Genomic DNA, 27,947 nt, shown 5'->3' with positions numbered 1-27,947 from the left:
AGAGAATCCAGACGGTCGGGCGGTCGCACGCATCAGTCCTCCCGGCTCCCCAGTCCTCCGTCCCGCGCGGTGGTCGCCTTCCCAGCACCACGCCTCACAGCACAGCCAAAAAGGACAGTAACCTGCGTGGGCGAGGCCTGTCGATCACACCCAACTCAGGGCAACACCCACCTCGGTCGACTCAATGAACACCTATTACTTCTGGTCAACCCAGCTCACGCGGATCCACCGATCCCACACCTCGCGGAGACCTAAACAACAATCACCTCAGGCCCATCCAATCACCACTCGTCTCAGGCTCATCCAATCATCACCTGCCTCAGGCCCATCCAATCACAACCCTCCTTACGCCAACCCAATCAACACCCACCTCAGGCCGACTGGGCGGGGCCGGATCCCTCCCGGGCTTCCCCCACCTTCCCGGGGCCTCTGGCCTCTCCGCGGCGGGGGCGTGGCTACAGGTCGAGGCGGGACTTCCTGTCAGGCCGGAAATAATTCTATCCAGCCCGGAAGTCAGCTCGCAATCCGGCTCTTCGTGGGTCTTGAGGCTTACGGTCCGAGTGTCTGGTGGGGTTAGGGCGCTCAGTGATCGCTAGACTGCTGCCTTGGTTCCCCTCTTATTTTCCGGCTGGCGATGGCGACCTACACCTGCAACACCTGCCGGGCGCTGTTGGACGACGCGGAGGCGCAGCGGGCCCACTACAAGACGGACTGGCACCGCTACAACCTGAGGCGCAAAGTGGCCGGCATGGCCCCGGTCGCCGCCGAGGGCTTCCAGGAGCGGGTGCGGGCGCAGCGGGCCCTGGCGGAGCCGGAGAGCAAGGGCGCGGCCACCTACTGCACCGTCTGCAGTAAGAAGTTTGCCTCCTTCAAGGCCTACGAAAACCATCTGAGGTCCCGGCGGCACGTGGAGCTGGAGAAGGAGGCGGTGAGTCGGAAAGTGGCGATCCTGAATGAAAAGAACTTGAAGGAAGGGCTGGGCGTGGACAGGGATGCGGTGAACGCGGCCATCCAGCAGGTTATCAAGGCCCAGCCGTCCACGTCTCCCAAGAAGGCGGCCCCAGCGCCCGAGGCGGAGTCCCGGAGTCCAGTGACCGTGGCCGCTGGAGGACGTGGGACTCAGCAGCGAGACCCGGTCGAGAAGCCTCCCCGGTTGCAGTGGTTTGAACAGCAGGCGAAGAAGTTGGCCAAACAGCAGGGGGAGGAGGAGAGTGAGGACGACCTGGATGCAGATGGTGGGGGCCTGTCTGAGGGGCGGGGAGGGGCGGGGGACGGGGCTGGTCCTCAAGCTTCCAGTTTATCTTTGAGGTTGGAGGGGGGAGGTGTCCGTTTTCAGGTGAAGGTGATGCGTGAGGGTGTTTCCTTGGTTTCTGAAGTGGCTGGTGTGGCCAGCACCCCCACAGGGCATTTTGTGTGTTTAGCTCACTGTTGTCGATTCAGGGACTGAAACCTTAACGGGGGGTGGGGGGAATAGTTACTTAGTAAATATTTGTAGAATGAAAGGATACATTCTCTGTTGAAGGAGGAGATTGTTAACATATGCAGAAGGAGAACATAGTACCCTCACACCATGTGCTGCAGAATGTTTAATTCCATTGGGTTTCTGGTCATGATGGCTTTGCTCTGAGTTTGAGGTGCTCAGAATCGGCTAGCTAACTTGCAGTGTGGGGCTGGAGCCAGCAACCTAGGCTTCTTGACTTAATGAGCTATTTTTCCCTCATCCCCCTGACGCTGATTGCATGTGTTCATATATGCATAGGAAAGGAGCACGTGCTTCCTTCAAGGGGTTTACTGTGCGCTGAAAAAGAAGGATGAAAGCATTCCTTAGCCATGCCGACCGGTGTGTGGTGGATGATTGGCTGACTTTGAGATCTTCAGCTAACTGTTTTTCAAATCTCTGGCTTGCAGAGTGGGAGGATATTGATTCTGATGAGGAACTGGAATGTGAGGATGCTGCAGCCCCGGAGGAGGAGGCAGCGGAGGAAGAGGCTGGAGGAAGCACCCCGCGTGGCGCCATCCCCGTAACTGACTGCTTGTTTTGTCCCCATCATTCAAGCTCCCTCACGAAGAACGTGGCTCATATGACTAAAGTGCACAGCTTCTTTATTCCTGATGTAGAGTATCTTTCCGATCTTAAGGGACTGATTAAATATTTGGGTAAGTTCAGTCGTTTTTTCCTTTTGAATGACAAAATACCACATTATTGGGGGGCATTAGTTTGGGGCTTCTCCTCAATCTTGGATTGAGTGACCGGCTGATTTTGTGAAAATCAGCAACTTGATGGCTGTTTTTTGAATTGTGGACATCGACAATGAGCCCTAATCTGGCTGCAAAAAGCTGCTTTCATATTTTTTTTCTCAACTTACTTTTCCAGGAGAGAAAGTTGGTGTGGGGAAGATTTGCTTGTGGTGCAATGAGAGGGGGAAGTCCTTCTACTCCACGGAAGCTGTACAGGCTCACATGAATGACAGGAGTCACTGCAAGCTCTTCACAGATGGGGATGCTCTTTTGGAATTTGCAGACTTCTATGATTTTAGGTAAGTCTGGTTTGTAATGTCGAGCGAAGCCAGCTGATCACATTTGCATTGGATTTGCACGTGCCCCTGCCTGATAACTGTCTGTGTCTGGCTCTGTCCGGTATCATATTCTTCATACCTCTTAGCACACTTTTTTAGGAGGTAGTTATTTCCTCTCATTCTGTAGATGAGAAACTGAGTATTACAGAGTTAAACACACATATCTGACCCGGAGAAGATCTCAGGCCCAAACTGTCAGTTTGTGTGGTTTGAAAACTTGTTTTTGCTTGTTGTGATTTCCATGGTCAGAAGTTCAGTTTTGCCAGTTACCTCAGGAACAGAAGCAGGGAGGTTAGGCTTCACATCTTGGTTTCCCTGAGAGCCCTTGAATCACAGGCTGTCTCCTAAGGGACTTGAGCTGGTGGCTGCACCAGACCTGTCCCAATCACTTGTTGGTGAAATTATTCCACCTTTACCTAGAATCTTGAATATTTCATACATCATGCAACGAATCTATGCTAGGAATTCTGTAATAGCTGGTTCTTAGTGTCAGTGTGCCTATGACCTAGCACAGGTGTGCTCTGCAAGCAGGTGTGTATAATGACCGTGCCCGGTGTGCAGAGTCCACCTAATATAGGTGTTCAGAAAAGTGCTGGTCTTTTAAGTTGTCCTTTTGCATTTTCCTCCTGATTTCTCATTTCTTACTTGTCCTGACAGAGAGTTTTTCATTATAGCCACTTTGGTGGCTCTGTAGGGGTATCCACTGTGGTTTTAATTTGCATTTCCCTGATGAGGACTGATGCAGTTGAGAACCTTTTTATATATCAACTGGCCGTTTGGATATCTCTTGTGAAGTATCTGATCTAGTCTTTTGTCTGTTCCTATTGGCTTATCTGCCTTAGTATACATTTCTGCAGTTAATTTCCATGTGTATTTGTGAACAGCAGTAGAAGCACAGAGATTCTTCTGGAACTACAGTGTCTAATTTGCTAATTCCTAGGTGTACTCATGTCGCTCTTTTGGTTAATTAAGTAAAGTAAAAATTTTTAAATTCAGTTCTTCAGTTGCACTCCCCACATTTCAAGCCCTATGCTTAAAAACAGATGTGCTTTAAAAGTAGCTACCATAGTGGGCACACAGACTGAAAATTTGCATCATCAGAGACTTCTGTTGTTCAGCACTGTTCTAGGACTTGTTTTTGTAATGATTAAATTGAGGAGAGCTGCATCTCCAGCTGTACAGTCTCCTCCTCCTCTTCCTCTGTGTGCCAACCCTCCTGGAGAGAAACAAATACAGAGGTGAAGGAATTCTGTTGTAGGTTATTTGCTCACTCTTTCTTAGAACAATTTTAGATTCTCAGCAAAACTGAGCAAAAGGTACAGAGATTTCAAATACACTCCTTATCCAACACGTGCATAGCCTCCCTCATTATCAGCATCCCCCACTGGTACATTTGTTACAATTGATGAACCAAGTTGACCCATCAATTATCACTCAAAGTCCATAGTTTAGAGTTCACTCTTGGTGTTGTCCATTGTATGAGTTTGGAGAAATGTGCATACAATGACATGTATCCACCATTAGAATATCATACAGAGTGGTTTCACTGACCTACAGATCCTCTGTGTTCTGCCTGTTCATCATTCTCCTCCACCCGAACCCTGGAAAACAGTGATATTTAATGTCTCCATATTTTTGCCTTTTCCAGAACGTTGTATGATTAGAATCATACAATATGTAGCCTTTTCAGACTGCTGCTTTCACTTAGTAGTATGCTTTTAAGGTTCCTGCATGTCTTTTCATGGCCTGCTAGCTCAATTCTTTTTTGTATAATCCAAAAATACTCCCTTGTGTGGATGTGCCACAGTTTATTTATCTGTTCACCTATTGAAGCACATGTTGGTTTCTTCAAGTTTTAAGAATTTGGATAAATCTTCTGTAATTCATGTGCAGGTTTTTGTATGGACAGAAGTTTTTGACTCCTTAGGGTAAATACCAAGCAGCAGGATTGCTGGGTCTTACGGTAAGAGTGTGTTTGATTTTGCAAGACACCGCCAGCTCTTCCAAAGGGGCTGTACCCTCTTGCATTCCCACTAGCAATTAATGAGAGTTCCTGTTGCCCCAGATCCTCACCAGCATTTGGTATTGTCATTGTTCTGGATTTTGACCATTCTGATAGGTGCATACTGGTATCTCTGTGTTTTAATTTGCATTTTTCTGATGACATATGCTGTGGAGCATCTTTTTTGCATGCTTATTTGCCATGTGTGTATCTTCTTAGTGAGGAGTCTGTTAAGGTCTTTGGCCCATGTTTTAATCAGATTGTTTATTGCTGAGTTTTAAGAGTTCTTTTTGCATTTGGATAGCAGTCCTTTATCAGATGTGTCTTCTGCAAATACTTTTTTCCAAGTCTGAATCTTGTATTTTAATTCTCTCGACATTGTTTTTTCACAGAGCAGAAGTTTTTAATTTTAATGAAGTTTAGCTTATCAGTTATTTCTTTCATGGACTGTGCCTTTTGTGTCGTTCCTAAAAAGTCATCACCAAACCCTAAGTTATCTAGGTTTTCTCCTATATTATCTGTAGGATTTTTTATAGTTTTGTATTTTACATTTAGGTCTGGGATCCATTTTGAATTCATAGGCCATTTGCATACTTTACTACAGAGAAAATGCTAACAAATTGTTTTCTCTCCAAAAGCTTTCAGTGTAGTCACTGCAACTGTTAACCCCTCACCCCAACCCCTTTAGTTATCTAGTAGGTTTGCAGTATTTTAGTTAAATTTGAGGTATTGGTCTATGTATTAATGCCATTCCATGGTTCCAGGAGTAGCTACCCAGATCACAAGGAAGGGGAGGACCCTGATGAGACTGAGGACTTGCCCTCAGAAAGGGCCTTGGAATATGAAGACGACACCATGGAGCTGATTCTCCCTTCTGGTAAGTGCAGTTGTCCAGAATACATAGCTGCATGCTGCTGAGATTATCAGAGCAGCGTGTTCCCATCACTTCCCTTCCACACCGAGGGGAGAGACCCTACAGCTTCAAGTGTGTGTTTGTGTTCCCCTGGACGAGGTGAACTCTGAAGGTTGCCTCGTAGCTCTGTCTTGGCTGTTTCGTTTAAATTGCATCAATGTTTTCCTCATTTTTGTTGTGATTCGTAATGCTTTAATCAGTCATTGCCTTTTTTTCAATACATAGACCTTTTGTATTCTGTTTATTATCTGGTTTTTTGGCCCCCATCCAGGTTTTTCTTGTTAAACTTGACTTTGCTCTTATTCCTTGAACTGATTCCTGTTTCCATGGTGGCTCAGACTTGCATATGTTAGTCTGGCATGGGTGGACCTGATTGACAGTGCCCAGGTTTCCTGTCCGTATTCAGGGTGTAGGGGGAGGCTTGGAGTTTGAATTCTGCCTTCTCCTTTGGGGAACAGGATTCATAATGGTAGGATTTTGTCCCAGATATGAATAGAAGAAGGAAAGCCATGAATATGAGAAGTATGCAGTATTGCTTACAGTGTTATGCTTAGCTAATAGGAATGGGGGCATCTAAAAAGGACAGGGAATGGGATGATAAGATAATAAGATCCTAATAATACCTCGTATTTACTGAGCAGTTAGCACATTCAGGCAGATATATTATTTTAGCTTTACATCAAGCCTTTGAGTTAGATGCTGTTATTCTTATTTGACATATGAGCCAGCTGAAGCTTAGACAGGTTGAGTAATTTACCCAGGATCACGGACCTCGTCAGTGAAGCCCTTTCCCCACTTGTCTCCGCTGCCTGGGAGATTTGCAGTGATGGCGGGAGCAGGAACAGCCACATTGCCAATGGAGACGTCTGCCATGAAGAAGCCACCCTGAGGTGCTGCTCTCCACCTGGAATAGCACGGCTTAGGTATAGAGAGCCCTGCTTAACCCAGAGTAATAACCTTCTAAGGCTAAGGGCAGCTTTAGACAATGACAGTGAAAGGAAAGTGCAGGCAGAACCTGTCTTGAGGATACAGTTCTTCTACAGCAGTAGGGAAGCTGTAATGCAGCAGAATATCATGGCCTATACAATACGCAGCAGCAAAACAGGCCTAAATGTATCACAGAGGACCTAGTCCCGTCTTCCCTTGGTGAAAATACTGATGCAGACTGTCAGAAATAAGTTTAATAACTTCTTTTCTAAGACTGTTTATTTAGCCCCTAGTTGCATTAGCTTCCTCTTCCTTAACTGAGACTGAGATCACAGACCTTGAGAAAGTGAATGAAATGGTCCCTGCCAGCGGCGCCTGGCGTGTAGTAGGATCACTAGGAACGTGGGCTTCATTTTGCAGCAACGCTGCTCACCAGTGAGCATATCCTGTTTTAGAAGTAGAGAAATTTTCATCTGGACTTAAGACGTCTGTAGCTTAAAGACTCCTTAGCTATGTAGACAACACATTTGCCCAGAGCGATGGAGTTTCCTCAGGTTCGCCAAAGCCAAACCTGGGTGTCTTCTCAGGATCCGCTCTTCCTCTCCCACATCCAGATGGTGACTAATTGCAATTCCTAAATGGCTTTTGAATATTTTTTCTTTTTTTTCTCCTCATCTGTGTCACCATGAAAGCTTCCTGTCTGGCCGTCTCCAGCCTGGTTTCCACTTGACCACCAGTCTATTTTCTTTTCCCTCTGGAATTTCCAGGGGGAGCCCTTGCCTTCAGGGTCACTTTGTCACCCAGGTGTCCGGCGCTCTTCCTTTCCCGCCCGCACGCAGTCTCCCTCGCCTGGGCCTTTGCCTGGGCGCTGCCTCTGTCCCCCCCTCCTCGTCCTCGCCCTGCAGGGCTTGCGTTGGGCCCCCTGCCCAGCTGTCGTGATGCGGCTCTAGCTCCTCTGTGCCTGTGGGCTGGCTTGCCTTCTGCCCCGTTTCTGTGAGGACAAAGCTGGCGTCTTCCATCTCTGCACAGTGCCTCAGACACACAGGAGCCGCGTAAATGTCTGTTGACTGAGTGACTGGCAGGTTGGAGGTGACTTTTATTTACTTATTTGCTGTACGCGGGCCTCTCACTGCTGTGGCCTCTCCCGCTGCAGAGCACAGGCTCCGGACGCGCAGGCTCAGCAGCCATGGCTCACGGGCCCAGCCGCACCGCGGCATGTGGGATCTTCCCGGACTGGAGCACGAACCCGTGTCCCCTGCATCGGCAGAGGGACTCTCAACCACTGTGCCACCAGGGAAGCCCTCTTGGGTTTTTAAAGCATGAATTTCCTTGCTCACAGCTACGTGTCCACGTACCAAGTGATGCTGTTTTAAAGTACTGGATGATGACCTCAGGGCAGCTCTTAAGGGAGACTGGGAAGTAGTGAGTAAGCGGCTTGGTCTTGGAGTACTGGGCGATATTGTACTGTTAGACTCTAGAGAGGCCAGACCAGCTGCCAGGTGCTGCCTTACCTCAGCTTTCGTCTCTAGCTGTGCACTTTTTTCTGAGTGTGTGCATTTTCCTGGGGAAACGCTGTTACATCATAAAGTCACCTGTGTGGGCACACGGAGTTTTAAATTTTTTTATTTATTCATTTGTTTTTTAATTAATTAACTTATTTTTTGGCCACCCTGCGCGGCTTGCGGGATCTTAGTTCCCCGACCAGGGATCGAACCCGCACCCTGAGCAGTGAAAGCACGGAGTCCTAACCACTGGACCGTGAGGGAATTCCTCCGCACAGATTTTTTTGACTGTGCACTTTTTCTGGGGAAAGGCTGTAGTTTCTGAAAAGCATCTGTGACCTGGACGAGATTAAGAGCCAAGAATGGAAAAATCTAAACGTACAGCATTGGCTGCCTTCCTGGGTCTTCTTCACAGATGCCCGGCTGCTGAGACCTGATGATAGAATTTGTTTAAATAGCAACAGAACATAGCACTCTTAGTGAACCAGAAGGTCCCAATATTTGGAAATTTATTCCAGCTATACAGTCACATACACTTTTACCATCTCATTTTAAAAACCAGTCATGCTCTAGTCAGTCTTGCTTATAATGAGACATGACAGTTTTGTGTCCATTGGTTTACCTCCGTGTCTCAGTGCTGACTTGGGGATTTTGTAATGAACCAAGAAAATAGGAAATCTCTGAATAAACACTGTATACATGTGTAGTGATATTACAACAGTATATTCAGTCACCTGGTTATGTCTTTGAACAAATTTACCATTCAGAAACTTCCTTGATTATGCTCAGTTATATGACTGGGTCAGCGTGGATGTTAGCATGAAGCTGACTTGGGAAGGATTCTAATGTGGAGAGCCTAGTGATACTTAATCAGCTACACTTAGCAGAGTCTGCTTTAAACTGGTTTTGAAAGCAGCGGGTAGTTGTGATTCCTTAAATCTAGTTGCTTCAGGTCAAGTAGATGATCCCAGAGGCAGTGGCGTAGAGTATCCGGTAGAGGGCGCTATGAGCATTTATTTTGAAGACTGTGGTCTGGCTCAGTTCCTTCCCTCTTTGCTCTTCAGTTCCTGTGGAGCAAGTTGGTGTGAAAACACATCCAGTTAGTTGCTGACTAGCCAGATGAATCTGTTGCTGGATCCACGAAGGGCACGTGATCAATCTTCTTAGGAAACTTACAGTTAGAGATATTTTCTTTTTCATTGTCTAATGTCACCCAGTGTTAGGCTATTTGTTAAGTAGGAGTGGAAATTTTTAAAATACATTTATTTATTTATTTCTTTCTTTTTGGCTGCACTGGGTCTTCGTTGCTGCGTGGGCTTTCTCTAGTTGCGGCGAGCGGCGGCTACTCTTCGTTGCGGCGCGCGTGCTTCTCACTGCGGTGGCTTCTCTTGTTGAGGAGCATAGGCTCTAGGTGCACGGGCTTCAGCAGTTGTGGCGCGTGGGCTCAGTAGTTGTGGCGCACAGACTTAGTTGCTCGGCGGCACGTGGGATCTTCCCTGACCACGGCTCGAACCCGTGTCCCCTACATTGGCAGGCGGATTCTTAACCACTGTGCCACCAGGGAAGCCCTCAGTCTTTTTTTTTAATTGAAGTACAGTTGATTTACAGTTTTGTGTTAGTTTCTGGTGTACAGCAAGTGATTCTGTTTTATATATATATATATATATATATATATATATTCTTTTTTGTATTCTTTTCCATTATGGTTTATTACAGTATACTGAATATAGTTCCCTGTGCTATACAGTAGGACCTTGTTATTTACCATTTTATATACAGTAGTTTGTATGTGCTAGTCCCAAACTCCTAATTTCTCCCTTCCCCACCTCCTTCCTTTCCCCTTTGAGAGCTGTAAGTTTGTTCTCTATGTCCGTGAGTCTGTTTCTGTTTTGTAAAGAAGTTCGCTTGTATCATGTTTTAGGTTAGGAGTGACAGTCTTGTAAGCAGTTCTTACTGTGGAGAAAGATAGATGGACAGGTTGTGGCTTCATCATAACTCAGACATTACCCATCTGTTATTTATGGACAGGCACACCGTGTTCTATAACGAATTTTCCTTGATGAGGGCCTTCCAGTTGAGCTGTTCTCAGCACATTGTACTTGGTGCTTAATGTTAGGTTCTCACTGTCATTGCCACAGAACAGGAGTAACTTTAAACACTGAATGTTTAGAGTTCTCCTGTCAGGTGTCGGAAACCTTGGCGTTGATTAATGAAACCTTTTCAAGCATGTTTTAGAAGCCAACCTTCAATAATAACGTATTTCTAAATGCTGCTTGCGAATGTAAATAAATCGATTTATTAAGTACTAATGACCAGCAGCATTATCATTTAATGATTTTGAGGAAATCATCATTGCAAACTCAGAGCAAACTGCCTACATTATAAATAGAAAGTCACAATCAGCAGTGCTGGGCTTTCCTGCCAGAGCCTCCATTTAAGAGTGAGTCCTTCTCCGTCCACTGTACCTCACTTATTTCTTGTGGTTTAGGAGCTTTGTTAACTCTTCTGCTGCCAGAACAGTCAGGTCCTGGGAAGCATCTTTTCATCCATATTAGTATCCAAAGGCCACATCATCTTTGAATTGAAAGTTTCTCTTTGTCATCTCTTGCGTCTGATCACCAATCAGTCAACTGGAAGTAACCACTTTTCCATATCTGCGCAGAGACTCTGCAAACTCTTTCCCAGGTAGCTTGCCAGGTATAGGGACTTGAAACGAAATAACCTGACAGAGTTTTTTCTTGCAAGTTAAAAATCGAGGTCCTAAAAGCGAATATAGCCATCTACAATAGTTAACAGTATTCTGTTCATGGTCTTTCTGCACAAAATATTCTGAAAGAAATGATTTTATATGTATAAGTGTAAAGCTTCCATAGCAGCCGTACACATGGTTCTACCTGGCTGTATTTCCTTAACTCATTTTCAGTGGAAACAGCTGTTCCGTGCCTTGTGTGTATGCTGTTGTTAAACTTCTATGCGTTGTTGTCTGTCTGGGAATGTATTTGATTGCTTATGTTCTACTTAATATTCTTGTGAAAGTATAGCCTGGGTTTAGTAAGCTCTCAGGTGATCTCAATGCCGGTGGCCCAGGAGAACTTTTCAAGAGCCAGGGCGCTCTGATGGAGCCTGGAGTGTGTCATCACTGAAGCCCGCCCCCTTCACTTTCACCTGCTGTGAAGCTGAGATCCAGGGGTCAGCACACTTGTCCTATAAAAGAGCAGATAGTCCAAAGCGTTCATTTCTGAAAGCGTGATTGACTGGCATGGTTGTATCAGATCCTTCTCAGTAAGTAAAACCTGGAGAGAGAATTCATCTTAGTCATCTTTTAAAATTACGGTTCGGGCTTCCCTGGTGGTGCAGTGGTTGAGAGTCCGCCTGCCGATGCAGGGGACACGGGTTCGTGCCCCGGTCTGGGAAGATCCCGCATGCCGCGGAGCGGCTGGGCCCGTGAGCCCTGGCCGCTGAGCCTGCGCATCTGGAGCCTGTGCTCCACAACAGGAGAGGCCACAACAGTGAGAGGCCCGCGTACCGGAAAAAAATAATAATAAATAAATAAATAATAAAAAATAAATAAAATAAAATTCCGGTTCACCAGGCGACTTCCGTCATTTAGAAAGCAGTAGGGCAGGGTTTCTCAGCCTCAGCACTGTGGACGTTTGGGCCAGATAATTCTTTGTTTTGGGGACTGTGCCGTGCATTGTACGATGTTTAGCCGCATCCCTGGCTTCCACCCACTAGGTGTCAGGAGCCTCCCTCTAGCTGTGACAACCAAAAATGTCTCCAGTCATTGCCACGTGTCTTCTGGGGATAAAATTGCCGGTTTGAGAACCACTGCAATAGAGAATTTAAGCAAAGGAAAAGTGGATTGGTGTCTCTTCTAGACTCAGACTGTGGCTTGCAGACCTAAACATCAGGGCCATTATCTGTGCTTAATCTTTTTTCTATTAAAAAAAAAGTTAAAGCTCCTTACCTCCTCAGATCCTATTATCTGTATTAGTTGGGGGCAGCTATGTGAATTTCTAGGGAAGCATATTGTCAGTACAGATGCTGAATTTTTCACCTGGCAGTGACTTGCCATTATCTCTGTTTTTCAGTGCCTCTACCTTTGGTTTTCCTTCTTTCATTGTTTAACATGCAGCTTCATCTTTCTTCAGCAGATTAAAGCACTGTTTCTTCTGGCACATCCATTTTCCAGCTAGATAAAAGTGAAAATTCTGATTCAGAAAGCCTTTACTTTTATAGCTCTGCCTTGAAAAACTGTCCAACTCAGTGCTTCAATATTGTTCTTTTGAAAAACAGGTGCCAGAGTGGGTCATCGCTCCTTGATGAGATACTACAAACAGCGGTTTGGCTTGTCAAGAGCTGTGGCAGTTGCTAAGAATCAGAAGGCTGTGGGCCGGGTCCTCCAGCAGTACAGAGCCCTGGGCTGGGCTGGCAGCACAGGTACGTCCACGTGGACCACAAGGCCCGGCCCAGGAACTTGCATCGCACAAGGGGCCTCGGGTGAACTGGTTTTTTTCTCTTTGTCCTTGTGGGTCCTCTCTAGGGGAAACTTACCTTCTTGGCTCTGGGGGCTTCTGTGACCACTTGAGACATTTATGGCAATAAGCCCAAAGCTCCATGACTTAAAAGCTTTGTATTCCCTAGCACAGTAACTATTTTAAAACTCATATAGACCATTACCTTTTTCAGGAGGTATAGTTACAAAAATAATTGTTCAGCAATTAGCAAAGGTTGAAATTCTCCTGGAGGTCATACAGAGGAATTAAATATCCTTGTGGCGATAGTTTGAGCTGTGAAGTCAAACATGACTTATCTGATATACTTGTAGGTTCTTATACAATGAGTATGAGTAATTTAATTGATTGAAAGCTCTGTTTCCTCACTTATAAAGTGGAGATGATATTAATAGGACCTACTTGTAGAGTTGGGCAGGTTGACTGTCATAATGCATGTATGACATAGTACATGCACATAATAAAGGCCAGCTGTCGGTTCTTCCTTTTGTAATTTTTCCATAGAAAACTTAGTAAGACTCAGAGCTAGAGCAAGCCACTGAAATTGTTAAGCTTTGAAACATCATCAGTGTGAAATTATTTAAATCTATTCTGATGTGTCTGCTGAGTGAAGCTCATTATCCTTGGATCTTCAAGGAGAAAGTCAGTCCACTGAAAACAGTATAGAGAGAAGGGAGAGAGCTGCCTTCTGATGGCCTGGAAAGCTTTGGCACTGGAATCCATTGTAAATGGCTCTGTGTTTATATACACGTAGGTTCCTTCATTACGGCTCCCTGTGAGCTGAGTTAGTTTTTTATAATTAATTAATTAATTAATTAATTAATTTTTGGCTGCTTTGGGTCTTTGTTGCTGTGCGTGGGCTTTCTCTAGTTGCGTCGAGCGGGGGCTACTCTTCTTTGTGGTGTGTGGGCTTCTCATTGCGGTGGCTTCTCTTGTTGTGGAGCAGAGGCTCTAGAGTGCAGGCTCAGTAGTTGTGGTGCACGGGCTCAGTTGCTCCACGGCGTGTGGGATCTTCCTGGACCAGGGATCGAACCTGTGTCCCCTGTATTGGCAGGCGGATTTTTTTTTTTTTTGCGGTACACGGGCCTCTCACTGTTGTGGCCTCTCCCGTTGTGGAGCACAGGCTCTGGACACGCAGGCTCAGCGGCCATGGCTCGTGGGCCCAGCTGCTCCGCGGCATGTGGGATCTTCCTGGACTGGGGCACGAACCCGTGTCCCCTGCATCGGCAGGCAGACTTCCAACCACTGCACCACCAGGGAAGCCCGGCAGGCGGATTCTTAACCACTGCGCCACCAGGGAAGTCCCTCTGACTTGGTTTATAGTCTGCCTTTCTCTGTCCCTTTTGGTCAATGGGGCTTTACCTTTTGGGCTTATAGACCTTTTCAGATGATGAAAACTAAAGAGGCTCATCCCAGAAGAATGTATATAGAGAGAAGTTCTGGTATGCAATAAACCCCGCAAGGCCCATTGGATAGAGACCCCAGATAATAACTCTTGTTTAAATATAAGAACCCACTTACCCGAAACTAGCTTTGATTCTCTGCCAAGTTGGGTCTTCTCTGATCACAGGTCACAGACCTTTGCCTCATTTCTTATCCCCTTTCCAACCCCAGGAGCAGCTCTCGTGCGCCAGCGGGACATGCAGTATGTCCAAAGGATGAAGTCCAAATGGATGCTGAAGATGGGGATGAAGAACAACGCCACCAAGCAGATGCACTTCAGGCCCCAAGTGCTGTTCTGAGTCGTCCAGGGATGGTGTCATCATCCGTCTCCCGCACAAGCGTCCTTCTTGCCTGGGGACCCGTGGAAGCTGGATCAGGTAGCAGACCCTTATGCTGCTACTTCTTCCTGTACTTTCTCTGTCCTGACCTGATAATAAAAGTCAGAATCGTATTGGCTCTCCAGTGTAATTTTTGGACAGGGTTGAAATGTCGTGTTTTTACAAAGTGAGTGCTGTGTCAGCTGGACGCAGGCCCTGCCCTTCTGAGAGTTGCTTTGTTGTCTCGGCTTGAAACTGATTTAGGGCTGTCAGAATAGTGTGGGGAATTCAAGAGCGGCTTGTCTGCTCCAAACCTGGTTTAATTTTCAGAAGAAAACCTTACCATATCATGGCGCTGGGACCTATGTAAGGGGGCTTTGAAGCTTCTGGAGGAGCGTAGTTGAATGTCCCTCCCTGGAATGTATTATGGCTCCCAAGGTGGTGACAGTTTGGGCACTTTCATTAAATCCAGGGAAAGTAAAAGGGCATGTCAGTGGCTTGCTGTCAAGGGTCTTCATTTGTAAATGTGATCCCAGAAAGAATGAGTGTGCTTCACCCTGAGACTCAGTTTCCAGTGCCGCCTTTAGAGTAGGAAGAAAATAAATGTAAAATGTGTAAATTTCATTTGCGAAACAAGAACGACCTCAGGATTCAGTCTCTGCAGAGATGCTCCGTTTAGGTGGTTTAGCGGGAAGGCCATGATATATTGGAAATGAAAGTAAACATGAAGTTCAGATCCATTGACCTGCCTTTCTGACTTTGGAGAAGTGACTTGGTCTTTGAAATCTGTACAATGAGGTGTTTATTGCCTCACAGGTTGTGCGGTTGATTAAATCAGCAACGGAGCCGTCCCTCGCTCAGTCCGCAGCACAAAGTAAGTGCTTCAAGTTCTCCCTGGTGGGGCAGGTGCCCCTCTGAGGAGGGGCATGTCTGGGCAGCGCAGTGGTCTTTCTGAGGAGTGGATTCGGGGATGCCTGGAGATCGTATTTGCCCTTACCATGCACTCAGCAGCCCTCGCTAGCTGGAGACACATCTTTTTCCTTAAATTTTGGGTGCAGAATGGAATGAATTATATTTCATTAGTACGCGGGTTCACTATCTAACAGTGGAGGGCTCCCTAGTTTAACTTTACTCCTTCATCCTGTCTAACATTCTCGTCACACAAGTACCCACCTTCTTGTGTTTGACATCTTTGAATCTGTATCCTGAGAAAATGATATAGTGCTTGGCATGGGGTGTGTTTTTAATCTATACTTAACTGAACGTACGGGACATTGTGCTATATTTCTTGTCAGTTTTGTTTTTCTTTCAGTATATTTTCACTCGACTTGGTAAGCCTAATTCATCTTCTGACTGCTGGGAGGTGTCCATACTGTGTTCTCTACACAGAACTTCCCTCCCGCTGCAGCTGACCCCTCCTCCTCTCTAACCCCCCAGTCCCACACCAGCACCGCACTGTTTGAGTGCCTCGTTTATATTGGTGCCCTTTTAATTTTGAGGCTTTTTTTTTTTTTTTTTTTTTGCGGTACGCGGGCCTCTCACTGCTGTGGTCTCTCCCGTTGCGGAGCACAGGCTCCGGACGCGCAGGCTCAGTGGCCATGGCTCACGGGCCCAGCCGCTCCGCGGCATGTGGGATCTTCCCGGACCGGGGCACGAATCCGTGTCCCCTGCATCGGCAGGCGGACTCTCAACCACTGCACCACCAGGGAGGCCTTTTTACCTGTGAGTGGCGATGAGGACAGCGTATTTGCTGACCTGAAAACATTCCATTTATGTATTATCTACTTCTTCCAGTCTTCAAGAGACTCGTTCTGAGTTAAGTTTGTGAAGCAATCCACTGTCACCTCTATCCACATCATAACTTTTAAAAATTCAGTTTATTTGCCTTTCTGGAGTAAAGCTCTACTTGGGAAAGAAGGCAAAGAAAAAAGATTTAAACAACTTCTCTAGTTGATGAAACAAAACAGCATGAGAAATGAGCTTGTTTTGCCAGGGTGGACTTCTTTGTGGTTCAGGAAAGTAGGGAGATGTCTGATACTGGATTTCCTTGTCATTCTCTCCTTTGATGTGTGTCTATTTTTCATCCTCTGGGTGCACTGCGCCCCACTCTCTGACTTCTGTAGTTGGGATTCCTGGGGCTTCCTGGCCCGTTCCCACACAGCAATTTGCTACCAGATCTCCGCACTTTGGTCCTTTCAGGGCTGCATATTCTTGACGTGATATCATGCCCATCACATTGGAGAAGGGGCAGAATCTGTCAAACTACCAGCTTAGAGCCTAAGGAAAAGCTCCCATCCTTAACTTCACACTTGATCATTTTTAATTTCACTACTTAAAATATATTGTTCACATAGTGCTTTTTTCTTTCTCCAATTATTTATTCACATTAAATTTTTTTTTATTTTACATCTTTATTGGAGTATAATTGCTATTCACATTTTTAAAATTAAATATTTATCCAAATTAACCCCAAAGTAAATTTTTATTAAATCCAATTTTTTAGTTTAATCCTTATCAATACTTCCTAACACCTGTTATCTGTAAGATAGTTAGGTGTCTAAACTGACAGTAGATACCAAAGTAATCCTATTAAAGTTTCTGAATTAGGGCCAAGTTAGCTCTGGCTGCTGTAGCTGGCTGAGTGACTTGTAAGGACTCTTTTCTCCTGGGAGTAATCCGAGGATGGGATGGACCTTGCAAGTTGATTCATCTGTCTTTGGTTGAGACATCAAGACTGGGATCAAAAGCGAGAGAATATAATCTCGCTCCCTCTCTGTGTATTTTACCAAAGCCCCAGGGAGCTTTGCTGATTGGTTGCACTACCCGTCTGCAGACTAGATGATGACTCGATGTATTCTTTCTGCTTTGTGGACTATGCATTTGTGTTTTACAGAGTACAAAGTGCTTTATTGTGCCATTTTTTGTTTCTCCACTGTGAAGTGTAGGTAACATTCGTATTTCACACATGAGAAAATAGATTTAGGGAAGTTCAGTAACCTTTGTAAGGAGACAACAAAAAGAAGCCAGAGATTTCTGATCCAGCGTTCTTAACGTCACAACATGTTCGTACAGAGTGTTCAGCAGCATCTCATCCTAAGGAGCACACTCAGTGGGGCTGTAAACATCTATTCAAGTCCCTTCTATTTGCAGCAGCTGTGAAAGAATCTTGTTCTAAATTGAGAAACACATGGAATTTAATATGTCCTTTAATGTTACATACATGATACATACATAGTTAACATAAATGTTACCACATAAAATATCTTTTCTTGCCTAGAATGTGAATGAATTTGGCCCTTAACCAATTTTGGTCATTTGTGGATTCTTAATTTTAAGTTGCTTTCCTCTGTCTGAGATTTTTCAAAACTCTGTTAAGATTCCATTGGACATGATTAATTTGGAATTCACAATAATTCATCTGTAGGAGACCAGATAATTGCTGTGTTTCCAACTCTGCAAGCGGGCATTTCTGCAAGGGAATTGCTTGTAGTCCTAGAGAAATTTATAAGTGCATTGAAGAATACCCGTCATTTAATTTAGACTCATTTGCAGTTGGCACATTAATTATTAATGCCACTGAAACTGATGGAGATTAGGAAGATTTGATTAGCTTGTTAATGCTGCAAACATTTCAGTGTTAGAATAATAATTTATTGATTATTTGTGGGGCTGACTGTTCTTCTGTAGATCTGTTCTTTCTTCCTGGGCACAGAGCTTCCCAGCCAGACTGTATTTCCCAGCCTCCCTGGTAGCAAGGTGTGGTTATGTGACTAAATTAGGGCCAATGGATGTGAGCAGAGGTTGGATTCAATCGAAGTACAGATCATCTGCAATTTGGAGACAAGCAGCATTTTTACACTCTGCCTCTTTTTCCTCTGCCCACCTGGAGATGAGGTGTTGCCACTTTCACCCATGTTGCCACTCTCATCTCAGAGGACAGCAGAGTGATTGGGTGAAAGGAACCAGGGTCTCTAAATGGCATCATGGAGTAGAGCTGCCCTGCTGACCCAAGCTGGCTGGGCTATTATGTGAAATAAACTGAAGCCACTGTGTTGTGGACTTTCTGCTACAGTAGCCTCACTTATAATCTAATAGAGCAAAACCCCAGGGTAATGCTAACGTGACCTGTCATAATGCAACCGTGTTTGAGATGCAATTGTCAATTTCTGGTTCATAGCTTTCCTCTTGGTCTTGTTCTCAAACTGAGGTGGGCTAGATCCTTCTCTTTACGCAGGATTGGGGGACATTTAGGAAAAAAGTGCCTTACGATCGTATGGGAATTTCTCAGGTCAGTATGTTCATTATGTCTGTTTTTTTACTCTTTCAGAGACAGTAGAAACTGAAAATGAATATTTGTTATTAACCTTGTATGGCAACTTTGCAACATGCTGCTAATTCTTTGACCCTGTTCCCATGGAGAGGCAGGGTCTGTCTCCCCTTCCTTTGATGCTGGCTTGGCCTTAGTTGACTTGCTCGTAACAATAAAATGCAGCAGTAGTGATGCTGCGGATTCCACAGACGGTCACATAATGCAGTTCAGCTCCATCTTGCTTCCTTGGCCCCTGACCATGTAAGAAGTCTGACTCCCTCAAGGAGGTCCTGCTGTACAAAAGCCCAGGTTATGGGGAAAGGTCACTGTAGGTGCTCTGGTTGACGGTCCCAGTTGAGGTTCCAGTCAGTGGCCAACACCCACTGCCAGCATCAGAGGTCACCATCTTGCACGCCCAGCCCAGTCAAATCTTCAGATGACGGCAGCGTCCACTGACATCTGACCACAACCATGCGACAGATCCTAACCAAAAACTGCCCAAATGAGATTTCCCCAAATCCCTGGCCCACGGAGGCCGTGAGCATAATAAAACAATTGTTGTACACCACTGGGTTTACACAAGCAGTGGTGACTAGTACACTCTACCATTATACCATCACCTGTTTTGCACAGTTGGCATTTCGGTTTCCACTTGCTAACTTTTGGTGCAGTTTTCCTGTCGATATGACTTCAAGGGCAAGGGCTTTACATACCTTACTTATGTTACTTAATCTTTACAACATCCTTATCGAGTAGATATGATTATTATTCCCACTGTACAGCTCAGGAATCTCAAGCATAATTGGCCAGGGTCTTGCTGCTCTACATCCCTATGCTGTCATCTGTGCTGCTTGAGTCATAGAATTTCAGACTTTGGTGACACATTGAACTGACCCAGATCAATTTCCACCTCCCACCTCTTCCCTCCCATCTGAGTTACATACAAGAACCTGGATGCCCGGGATGGTGTCATGTGACTCACCTGCGGAACACGTCAGTAATTGACAGCAAGGGAAAACAATTGTCTCCATGCTGGGTTTGATACTATACTACTCAGCAAAGTCAAACTTTTTTCAACTCCTTCAAACAACCTTTTAGTACAAACTATTTTCTGAGTAAACATGATGCATTTCTTTGGAGGAAATGAATGCACCTATAGTTAGCATAGACCTACAAATATATTAAAAGTGTTTAACTATACTAAAACATCAAATCTGTATTTGTTAAAGAAATCTACAATTTTGATTCTATTGAATAAGACCTCTAAATTTAAGGCATTCATTATTATGTTACTCCATGATATTCTATTATTAATGACCACATTTGGTATTGCATCAGCAAATAGCATTTTCACCTTGGGTAATGTGTCTCAGACATGTTGTCCTGACCAAGATCATCCTTTTTCTAAATCCAGCAACTGCAAATGTGGAAAATAAGACTCTGTCTATAAAAGTGATGGATTTTAGATTTTCTGAAGAGATTTGTATCATGCTTAGTACTGGTCGATGGGAATATGAAATTGACAGTAAATAGAAACTCTCATAACATTTATGCTTGAAGCATAACAGTCCTTCCAAGATGTCCTTCCTATTGCTAATTCAATGCATGAAATCTATTTGGATAATTTGGTAGTGTCTTCTTTTTATTCATCTTGAAGCATGGGGGAGTTTTTCATGATATAAACACAAAAATGTATAACGTAAAAATTCATAACAGTAAAAGCTAAAACAAAGAGCTTATTATGTGCCAGACAGTGCTGTGTGCACTTTCAGATGTGTTAGACCATTGTGTTCTCAAAACAACTATGCAAGGTAGGTAATATCCCCATTTATCCAAGTGGGGAGACTGAGGCACTGACACCCCTTTACACTCGACCAAAGCAGTGAGGACTCTAAGGAGCTTTTGGGTTTGTTGGGTGTCTTTATTGACATAAAATGTGTTAAGAATTAAGGCTGAAAAAATTTAAATGTGAATCCTTTTAAAAATACTAAAATCATCACATATTAACATTAATACATTTTTAAGAAAATAAGTATAATTCCTTCAAATACTGCAGTGTTAAGAGTGAATTTATTTTACCCCTTTTCAAATGTCTTTCACATCCAGCTTGAACAGACGACAATGGGATTTTCCTCTCTGCGTCTGCACCCAGTCTACTGTATGACACACATCACGTAGATGGTGCAAACTCCGTGTAACCTGATGGGAGAACAAGAGTGAAAAGGGAAAATAACACCTTAATATTATTATGAAAATAGCAACCCCCCTGAAAAGTTCTTGGTGACAGGCAGGGGTCCCTGGATCACATTTTGAGGACCACTTCCCTACACTTTCCTGCCTTTCGGCGCACAGGGGAGATGTCTTTCCTTAAGAAGTAGTGTCCTCACGTAGTGTAGTAGGAGTGTAGTAGGAGTAGGACCTGTGTGGTCAGAGGCTGGGGTGCCATCCAGGTTCTGCACCTGGTGCTTCTTGACTTTCACTAAGTTACTTGTTTCTCTGTGTCTCAGATTCTTCATCTGAAATAGGGCTGGTCATGTATCCCTTCCAGGGACATTATAGCCATTCCAAAAGCTAGGTGACAAAGTACCAAACAGGTGCTGACACACAGAGAATGCCTTTATAAAGGGTAGCCTTTATTTCAGATTGGCCAGTGATGGCGAGGAAAGGAAGGAGAAGGGTCACACATTCCTATTTCTAGAGAGTTCCGACTCCACTCACGCCAAGCCTAGAAGTAGCCTCATGTCTGTTCAGGCCAGGTTTGTTTTTTGTTTTTTTTTTGTTTTTTTTTTTGCGGTACTCTGGCCTCTCACTGTTGTGGCCTCTCCCGTTGCGGAGCGCAAGCTCCGGACGCGCAGGCTCAGCGGCCATGGCTCACGGGCGCAGCCGCTCCGCGGCATGTGGGATCTTCCCGGACCGGGGCACGAACCCGTGTCCCCTGCATCGGCAGGCGGACTCTCAACCACTGCGCCACCAGGGAAGCCCCCAGGCCAGGTTTTGATGCCACATGATTTACAAAACATTCAGTGTTCAGAGCTCTGGGCATTTTTGGACAGATTGTGGGCTTTACCAAATGTTACTGTGTCAGCACCAAGCTAGGGATCATGCCGGTGCAATTTCATTCAATTCTCTCCACTCCATGACCAAGAAGCAGACATCTCAGGATCCAGAAAGATCTTTGCTACTTTTTGCCTTTCAACCAGATTTACAGGATCCCAGGTTTGCAGCAGTGGCCTCTGACTTTCTGTCCATGCCTGTTGCCTGTAATTAAAAGGCTAAATGTTTATTACATTTGGGTGGGTGAGGGAGTTAGACCTGCGGAGTATGTATGTGTGCCCATGTGTGTGTTTCAAAATGAACCCAATGGCAGTCACAGATGACTTAATGAATGCAGAAAAAGTTTATATTTCATTTGTTGAAAATCCACCTTAGCCAGGAGCACAATGTCCTGAAGAATAAAGATAAGGTGAGATGATCTGTTATACATACCGATAAAACCCTTTACCTACTACACTCATAAAGATAGAAATGACACACAAGGCCACATTAAAAACATCTGTAAACAAGAGCCCAAACTGATTATTTCAGGTTCATAATCTCTAATTTACAGAATTTCAGGGAGAAATCGACCCTGAAGTTGTTTGAAGATAAAAGTTCTGGCTATGAATTAATGTTGAAAAATATGAAAGGATTACAGGTACTTGGAAGAAAACGTCCGAGGGATTCATCAGAATTTGAAACTGTACAAATACATGACAGAGCTTGGGGATCTTGAGAAACCACTTCACCATTGCTTTCTGTCGGATTTTATAATTTGCAGCTTCAAAGAAAAAATAATTTAAAATGATTTTTTAAGCCTCTACCTACATTATTCATCCGAGTTTAGAGGGAAATAAATTTCATTTATTTGGACATCGTACATGCCAACAATGTAAGCACTCTGTTCCATTGATTCTTACTTAAATACATCTATACATTTGAAAGTATATTGGATGTCTTTAAGTTTGCCACTGTCAGCATCGTGGTATTAAAATGTCCCCTCCTCAGCCGTGTCAAAATGCAGCAAGTATTTGTTAAAAGGCTAACTTTTTAAACTACTGATTTTTATTTAAGTAGATATGGCTGCTGCAGTGAGTTGGGAGGACTTGATTTTTCTCCTTTAATCTCCCTTCCTTCCTTCCTTCCGTCTCCTTCCTTCCTTGCTGTCTTCCTTCCTCCCTTCTCTCTCTCTCTCTCCCTTTCTTTCTTTCTTTCTTTCTTTCTTTCTTTCTTGTTGTTATGTTACCCTTCAAAAGTGGATTTTAATGTTTGTATGGACAGTAAAACACTGAAACTTCATTGCCTTCATTATCTAGAGTTCTTTTAGGAACAACAATTACAATCACAACATTTAGCTGAACCCAGGGCTTCTCCCAAGATCCCTGGTAACGAGAATGTGACAGTAAACCTGGGCTCATGGATGCCTATCTAATTTCGTTACCATGGATACACCAACTCGAGCACTCAGATCTGTGTTGTAGTGGATGCTGTGGTGTGCTGCCTAATCACCCCTCCAGGACTGAGGCACTCGTTCACCCACATGTCAGGAGAGCTGGCCTTTGATGCCTCGCTGATGAGCCCCTCTCCGGGAGCAGCCCTTAGCAGAAGGAAGCTGCCCTGCCCAAGGCCACACCCCCTCTGCATCCAGTGGCTGGTCCCCTTGCCTAGATAAGGACAACTCCAGAGCTTTCCATAGGACTGCTTAAGGCCTTTATTGCAACTGCATCATAGTTCAACTTCTCCCTATGTGGATTCCTTTTTCTCTCACTTGCTTATAGGTATAGATCCCCAAAGCACTCCCAGTAAAAAGCCCTGAATGTAAATCTCCATCTCAAAGTTTGTTTTCAGGGAAGAATAACTAAAAGCAATGGTGGCAGGAAAGGCCCAAGGAAGGAGGCTCTTACATGGGATCTGGTGCTGGGTCATCAGCTGGCTGCAGTCAATGAGGGCACCATCTCTGGGGGTGGGTGGAGTACTGTTAGCCCCCAGCACTGTAGCCCTGCAATTGTTAGCGACGAGACAGCTGGGAGGGAATGCATAGATGGGTGCAGGATCTGGGCATCTGAGACATTCAAGGGAAGTGGTGATTGTAGGGACAGTGGAATTGGATGGCTTTGCTGAGTGCTATAAAGTGACTTAGAGAAAGACAGTGGAAGGCTGGAGTGATTAATCACCAATCTAAGTTGAAGTGTGAAAGCCAAAGGGCTATGGAAGCTTATAAAGAGACTCTCCCCTCTTGCAGCCAGAGGCAGAAAAAAATGCCAGAATTCAACCTTGGACTTAATTGGAAGGCCAGCAGAGCTCCAGAGAAGTTGGCGTTTTCAACGCCAGCAAGTCTGCTATGCCAAGGTCAAGGCCCTAACTAGGAGTCAATGAGATGCTGAGACTTGGGATGCAGACATCTGTGTCCATGCACTGTTAAATACCTCGAACCGTCAAATGCCCTTGAACCCTCTGGGCCTACTCTTCCCTATGAAAACTATTGCTGCCCCCTTGCTTGAAGATGAGGCAGAAGCCTCTTCATCAGCAGCGTAAGACAACATGCTCCCAACTCAGGGTCCGCCCCTAACTCCATCCCTCCACACTAGGGATGGAGTTAGGGGCACTATCTAGCATGGGGATCAGCAACTACAGCCTATGGGTCAAGTCCAGCCTGTAGTCTGCTTTTCTGGACATAAAGTTTTATTGAAACACAGCTATGCCCATTCAGTTACATATTGTCTATGGCTGCTTTCATGCCGCAGTGAGAGACTTGAATAGTTGCAACAGAGCCTAAAACATTTACCACTATTTACTGGCTCTTTATAGGGAGAGTTTGCTGACCTCTGAACTAGAGTCAAGTCATAATAAAACCCAACAGGAGAAGTGCTGGTCCTGATAAGGGAGGAAAGAGAAAATGCACTAAAGAAGATGAAGGTCCTAGCCAACAAATACTAGCAGCAGTGGAAGAGTACTTATGGGATTGAATTCTGAAGGGCCTGGATTAAGGAGGATGGATAAAGGAGAGTTTCTCCACATGAAAGAACTCTCCTGATATATAGGGTTTAACACTCTTGGTTGGCTCTTGGAAGCTTAGGAAAACAATGACCACGCTAAGTGCAGGAGATATGTGAGCAATGCCTTGGCAGACACTGGAGAAAGAGATCAAAATTCTCCAAGAAGCAGGCACGCTAGGGTGGATATACTCTGTATGACTGGAAAATCCACCAGTTCACTGTGTTTCATAGGGGTACCCAGAGGACACTCCATTTACCAAAGCCGTAAGGAATGAGCTGGTGAGAGGGGCATCCTCTTCCCTGAGAATCTCAATGAGACTGTCCTCTTCAGTCAGGGCTGATGCTATAGAAGATGCTGATATAGAACTGGGATCCCTGAGAACAAAGAGGATGATAAGATCCCAGATGGATAGGGGTTGAGTGGCAGAAATGAAACACTGGAAGGAAAGAGAATGCAATTATAATGAGAGTGGCAAGGGGACCCTCACTCACAGAGAGCCGTGGAGATGACCAATAGAGCCTGGTGGTGTTAAGGGCAGGTAGAGGGGTAGCTAGCAAGGATAAAACTAACAAGCCCCCCACTGAAAAGTCACAGCCAATTTCCAGACCCGAGCCAGTCCTTCAACCCCTAAAATGTTGCCTAAAGGAAAGGTTGGTTTCCAGAAGCATCCTGCTATACCAAGGCCAGTGCCTATGGTAATAATTTCCCTGGTCTTTACCCAAAGGTCTGTGACCATTTCCTTGGATAACTCTGCAGTGGTTTCCCAGATATTTCAGGGACTCGGGCAAGACAATCTCCACTGATACTCAGAGATTTTTATGTTTCATCATGGCTCTTTACTAACCTCGGGTCTTATGAGGGGTAGGTAGTAAGATATCCAGGCCCAGCCTTGTTCACAGTGGGTTCTTTGGCCCCAGGGATCCATGGGGTGATCATTTGTTCAGTCTCTGAATGTATCAGTAAGTGGAGGTCCTTAGTAATTGACAGAATCTCTTCATTATTTCTTCCGTTTGTAGAGTGAGCTATTGCAGTGCAGAAGGCCACATGGAGGACCCTGAGACTTTCCCACTACGGTTGAGAGAATAAATAAAAAACAGTATCACATTCGGGAGGAACGGCAAGAATATCTGTCACCTCAACCACTCAACACGGCAAGGGTTGTGGTCCCATCATGCCCCCATTGAATTCAACACTCTGCCCCATTTAAAACCAGGATCTTGATAATTGAGAACAGACTTAGTGTATCTATTACCACTGCTAAATATCCAAACTGCCAACACAGAATCCAACACTGAGGCCCCCATACAGCATCCTCCCCGAGGAGACTAACCAGTTACTTGTTAGCAACTTGCTTGCATGGGATCCCTTTCCATCTGCAAGTGGCAATGAAGTATCTAGACCAGAATTGACACATATTCCAAGAAACTGCTTTGCCTTCCCTGCCTAAAGGATTCAGTCAGCCCTGCCATCCGTGAGTTTACAGATTATTTGATAAACTGGCATGGGATTGGACATCATGTAACCCTGGACCAAGAATCCCATTGTAGAGCCACCAGGTCCTACCTACACCAAACCACACCACCCAGAAGCCTGCTGCCTAACGGAGACTTTGGAAAACACAGCTAAGGTGACAGCCTGGAGATGATGCCCTTTGAGGATGGGCTGGCGTTAAATCAATGCCCGTTATATCGTGCTGTGCTCCCAATAGGTGGAACTGATAGGTCCATAAAACAAGGATTGGAAGTAGGCCTGACCCACTTAAGCATCATTCTCAATGACCTGCTTGGGGAATCTGTGTTCCTTCTCACTGCACAGTTAGTGTCTCAGGCCCTGGTTTTCAGAGAGAGGATGCTTCCGTCAAGTGACATGGCAAGAATTCCATTAAACTTGAAGCTACGGCTGCTGCCTAGTTATAGCCACATCCACACACAGTGAGGCACTAGACGGTTCCTTGGTACTCCCTCGCCAAAGTCTGAAGGTAAGTGAGCAAGTACCATAGCTATGGGTTGAATCTGGCCATTTAACACCACAGGCATGTCCTCCAGGTGACCTAGCGCTCAGAGCCCTCAGGGATGAGAATCTGGGTCACCCCACCAGGTAAGCCACTCTGACTAGCCGTAGTGCTGTCTGAGGGTGTGGGGACTCTAAAAAGGAGAGTTGAAGAGGGAGATGGCGGTACCAGCTGTAGTGGCAGGGGCGACTGTAGTACATCCCAATAACCTTCCGCTTCTAAGTTTCCCCAGAAAAAGAGATCATCCAGAATCACGGGGAGATATTCTCAGATGGGGCGAAATTACTCTACAAAGGAACTGGATTTGGAGGGCTCGAGGGGTGAACTGTAATGGATCTAGGGGTCTCCCCTTCAGGACGAAAGCATTCATTGCCCAAGCAGTCAGAAGCCTTGGCTCTGACCTCTGCAAAGGCACTCACCAGTGAGTCCCACTCAGGAATGGCCCTTGGCCAAAAGGTGCTACCTTTGTCAAGGTTACAGCCAAGTTCCAGTGGCATCCGGAGATGGGCCTCTGTGAGGATACAAAGGCCTGGCACCCTTGCCTCCACTGGGGCCTCTGAAGGACCATGGCCACTTCCTGTCTCCCTGTGGTATTTGCTGAGGCTTCTTCTGCAACTGCATCCGAGCTCAGCTTCTCCCTGTGCCCCATCCTGTCTCCTTCAGCCCTCATGGCGGGTATCTGAGAGCACCTCCCCGCAAAAGCCCCTGCATGGGACCTTCCATCTCTGAAGCTGGTTGCCAAGACTGGGCCCTGGTTTAGGCATCTTACAAATGCATTTTCCCAGCTGTTGTAACTCTGGGGTGAAAACAGACCCGTGAGTGAGAGTAAATAATTTTCCCTTACAAATTGAAAATTAAAATATTTAGTAGTTTCATTCAGCAGAAAACATTTTGCTGAACACAAAGGGCTTTGTTTCGATGGGAAGGCAATCTCCACATAACATCTCATCTTTCAATGAGCTTTTGGTGCTTCAATTATTTATTTTTTAATCAAGTTTTAATCCACTGTTTGGGTAGATGTTTCTGAAGTATTTTTTAATGTAGTAAGTTTCAAAAAAAAATTAGATCTCCATCTGTCATTATATAGAATGTGTGGACAGATGGTGAATGGAATTATTTTTAACCCCTGAATGCTATTAGCTTGCTTCACTGTCTCCCTGGAAGAGAAGGGCTGTTATGATTGTACTTTTCCTTCCTCCACTCACAATTAATTTTGCTTCACCTTGGAACCTTCAGCATCAGATTTTGGGAAAAAAGTCCAATCATCACCTTAACCTCTTTAAAGAGAATCACAGACAACTGATCTGCAAATTTATCTTTTCTTTCCATCTCCAAATTATTTCTTTGAAAAGAGAAAGACACGTTCACTGAGCATATCATAGATCTTTTCTTTTCTTTTT

The 27,947-nt window shown here is 45.1% G+C and overlaps 1 protein-coding gene across 2 annotated transcripts; it reads left to right on the top strand.

Moving 5' to 3' along the window:
- Positions 1-521: 521 nt before the first annotated feature.
- Positions 522-25,578, top strand: ZNF622 (zinc finger protein 622). 2 transcript variants are annotated; one of them, XR_014296579.1, is made up of 8 exons: positions 522-1,235; positions 1,909-2,157; positions 2,375-2,537; positions 5,343-5,455; positions 12,217-12,360; positions 14,049-14,254; positions 15,011-15,068; positions 25,553-25,578. XR_014296579.1 is itself a non-coding variant. In XM_082652432.1 (6 exons), exons 1-6 carry the CDS (start codon positions 635-637, stop codon positions 14,174-14,176), a joined length of 1,398 nt encoding a protein of 465 aa, XP_082508558.1. In that variant the 5' UTR covers positions 522-634; the 3' UTR covers positions 14,177-14,299. The 2 variants fall into 2 exon arrangements, 1 of the variants encoding a protein (XP_082508558.1); XM_082652432.1 differs by lacking the exons at positions 15,011-15,068; positions 25,553-25,578 and having other exon boundaries at positions 14,049-14,299.
- The last annotated feature ends 2,369 nt before the right edge of the window (positions 25,579-27,947 follow it).

This window comes from Grampus griseus (genome assembly GCF_964374135.1).
Source record: "Grampus griseus genome assembly, chromosome: 3".
NCBI lineage: Eukaryota > Metazoa > Chordata > Mammalia > Artiodactyla > Delphinidae > Grampus > Grampus griseus.
The sequence above is the reverse complement of the archived record's forward strand: the minus strand, read 5'-3'. Positions and strand labels throughout refer to the sequence as shown.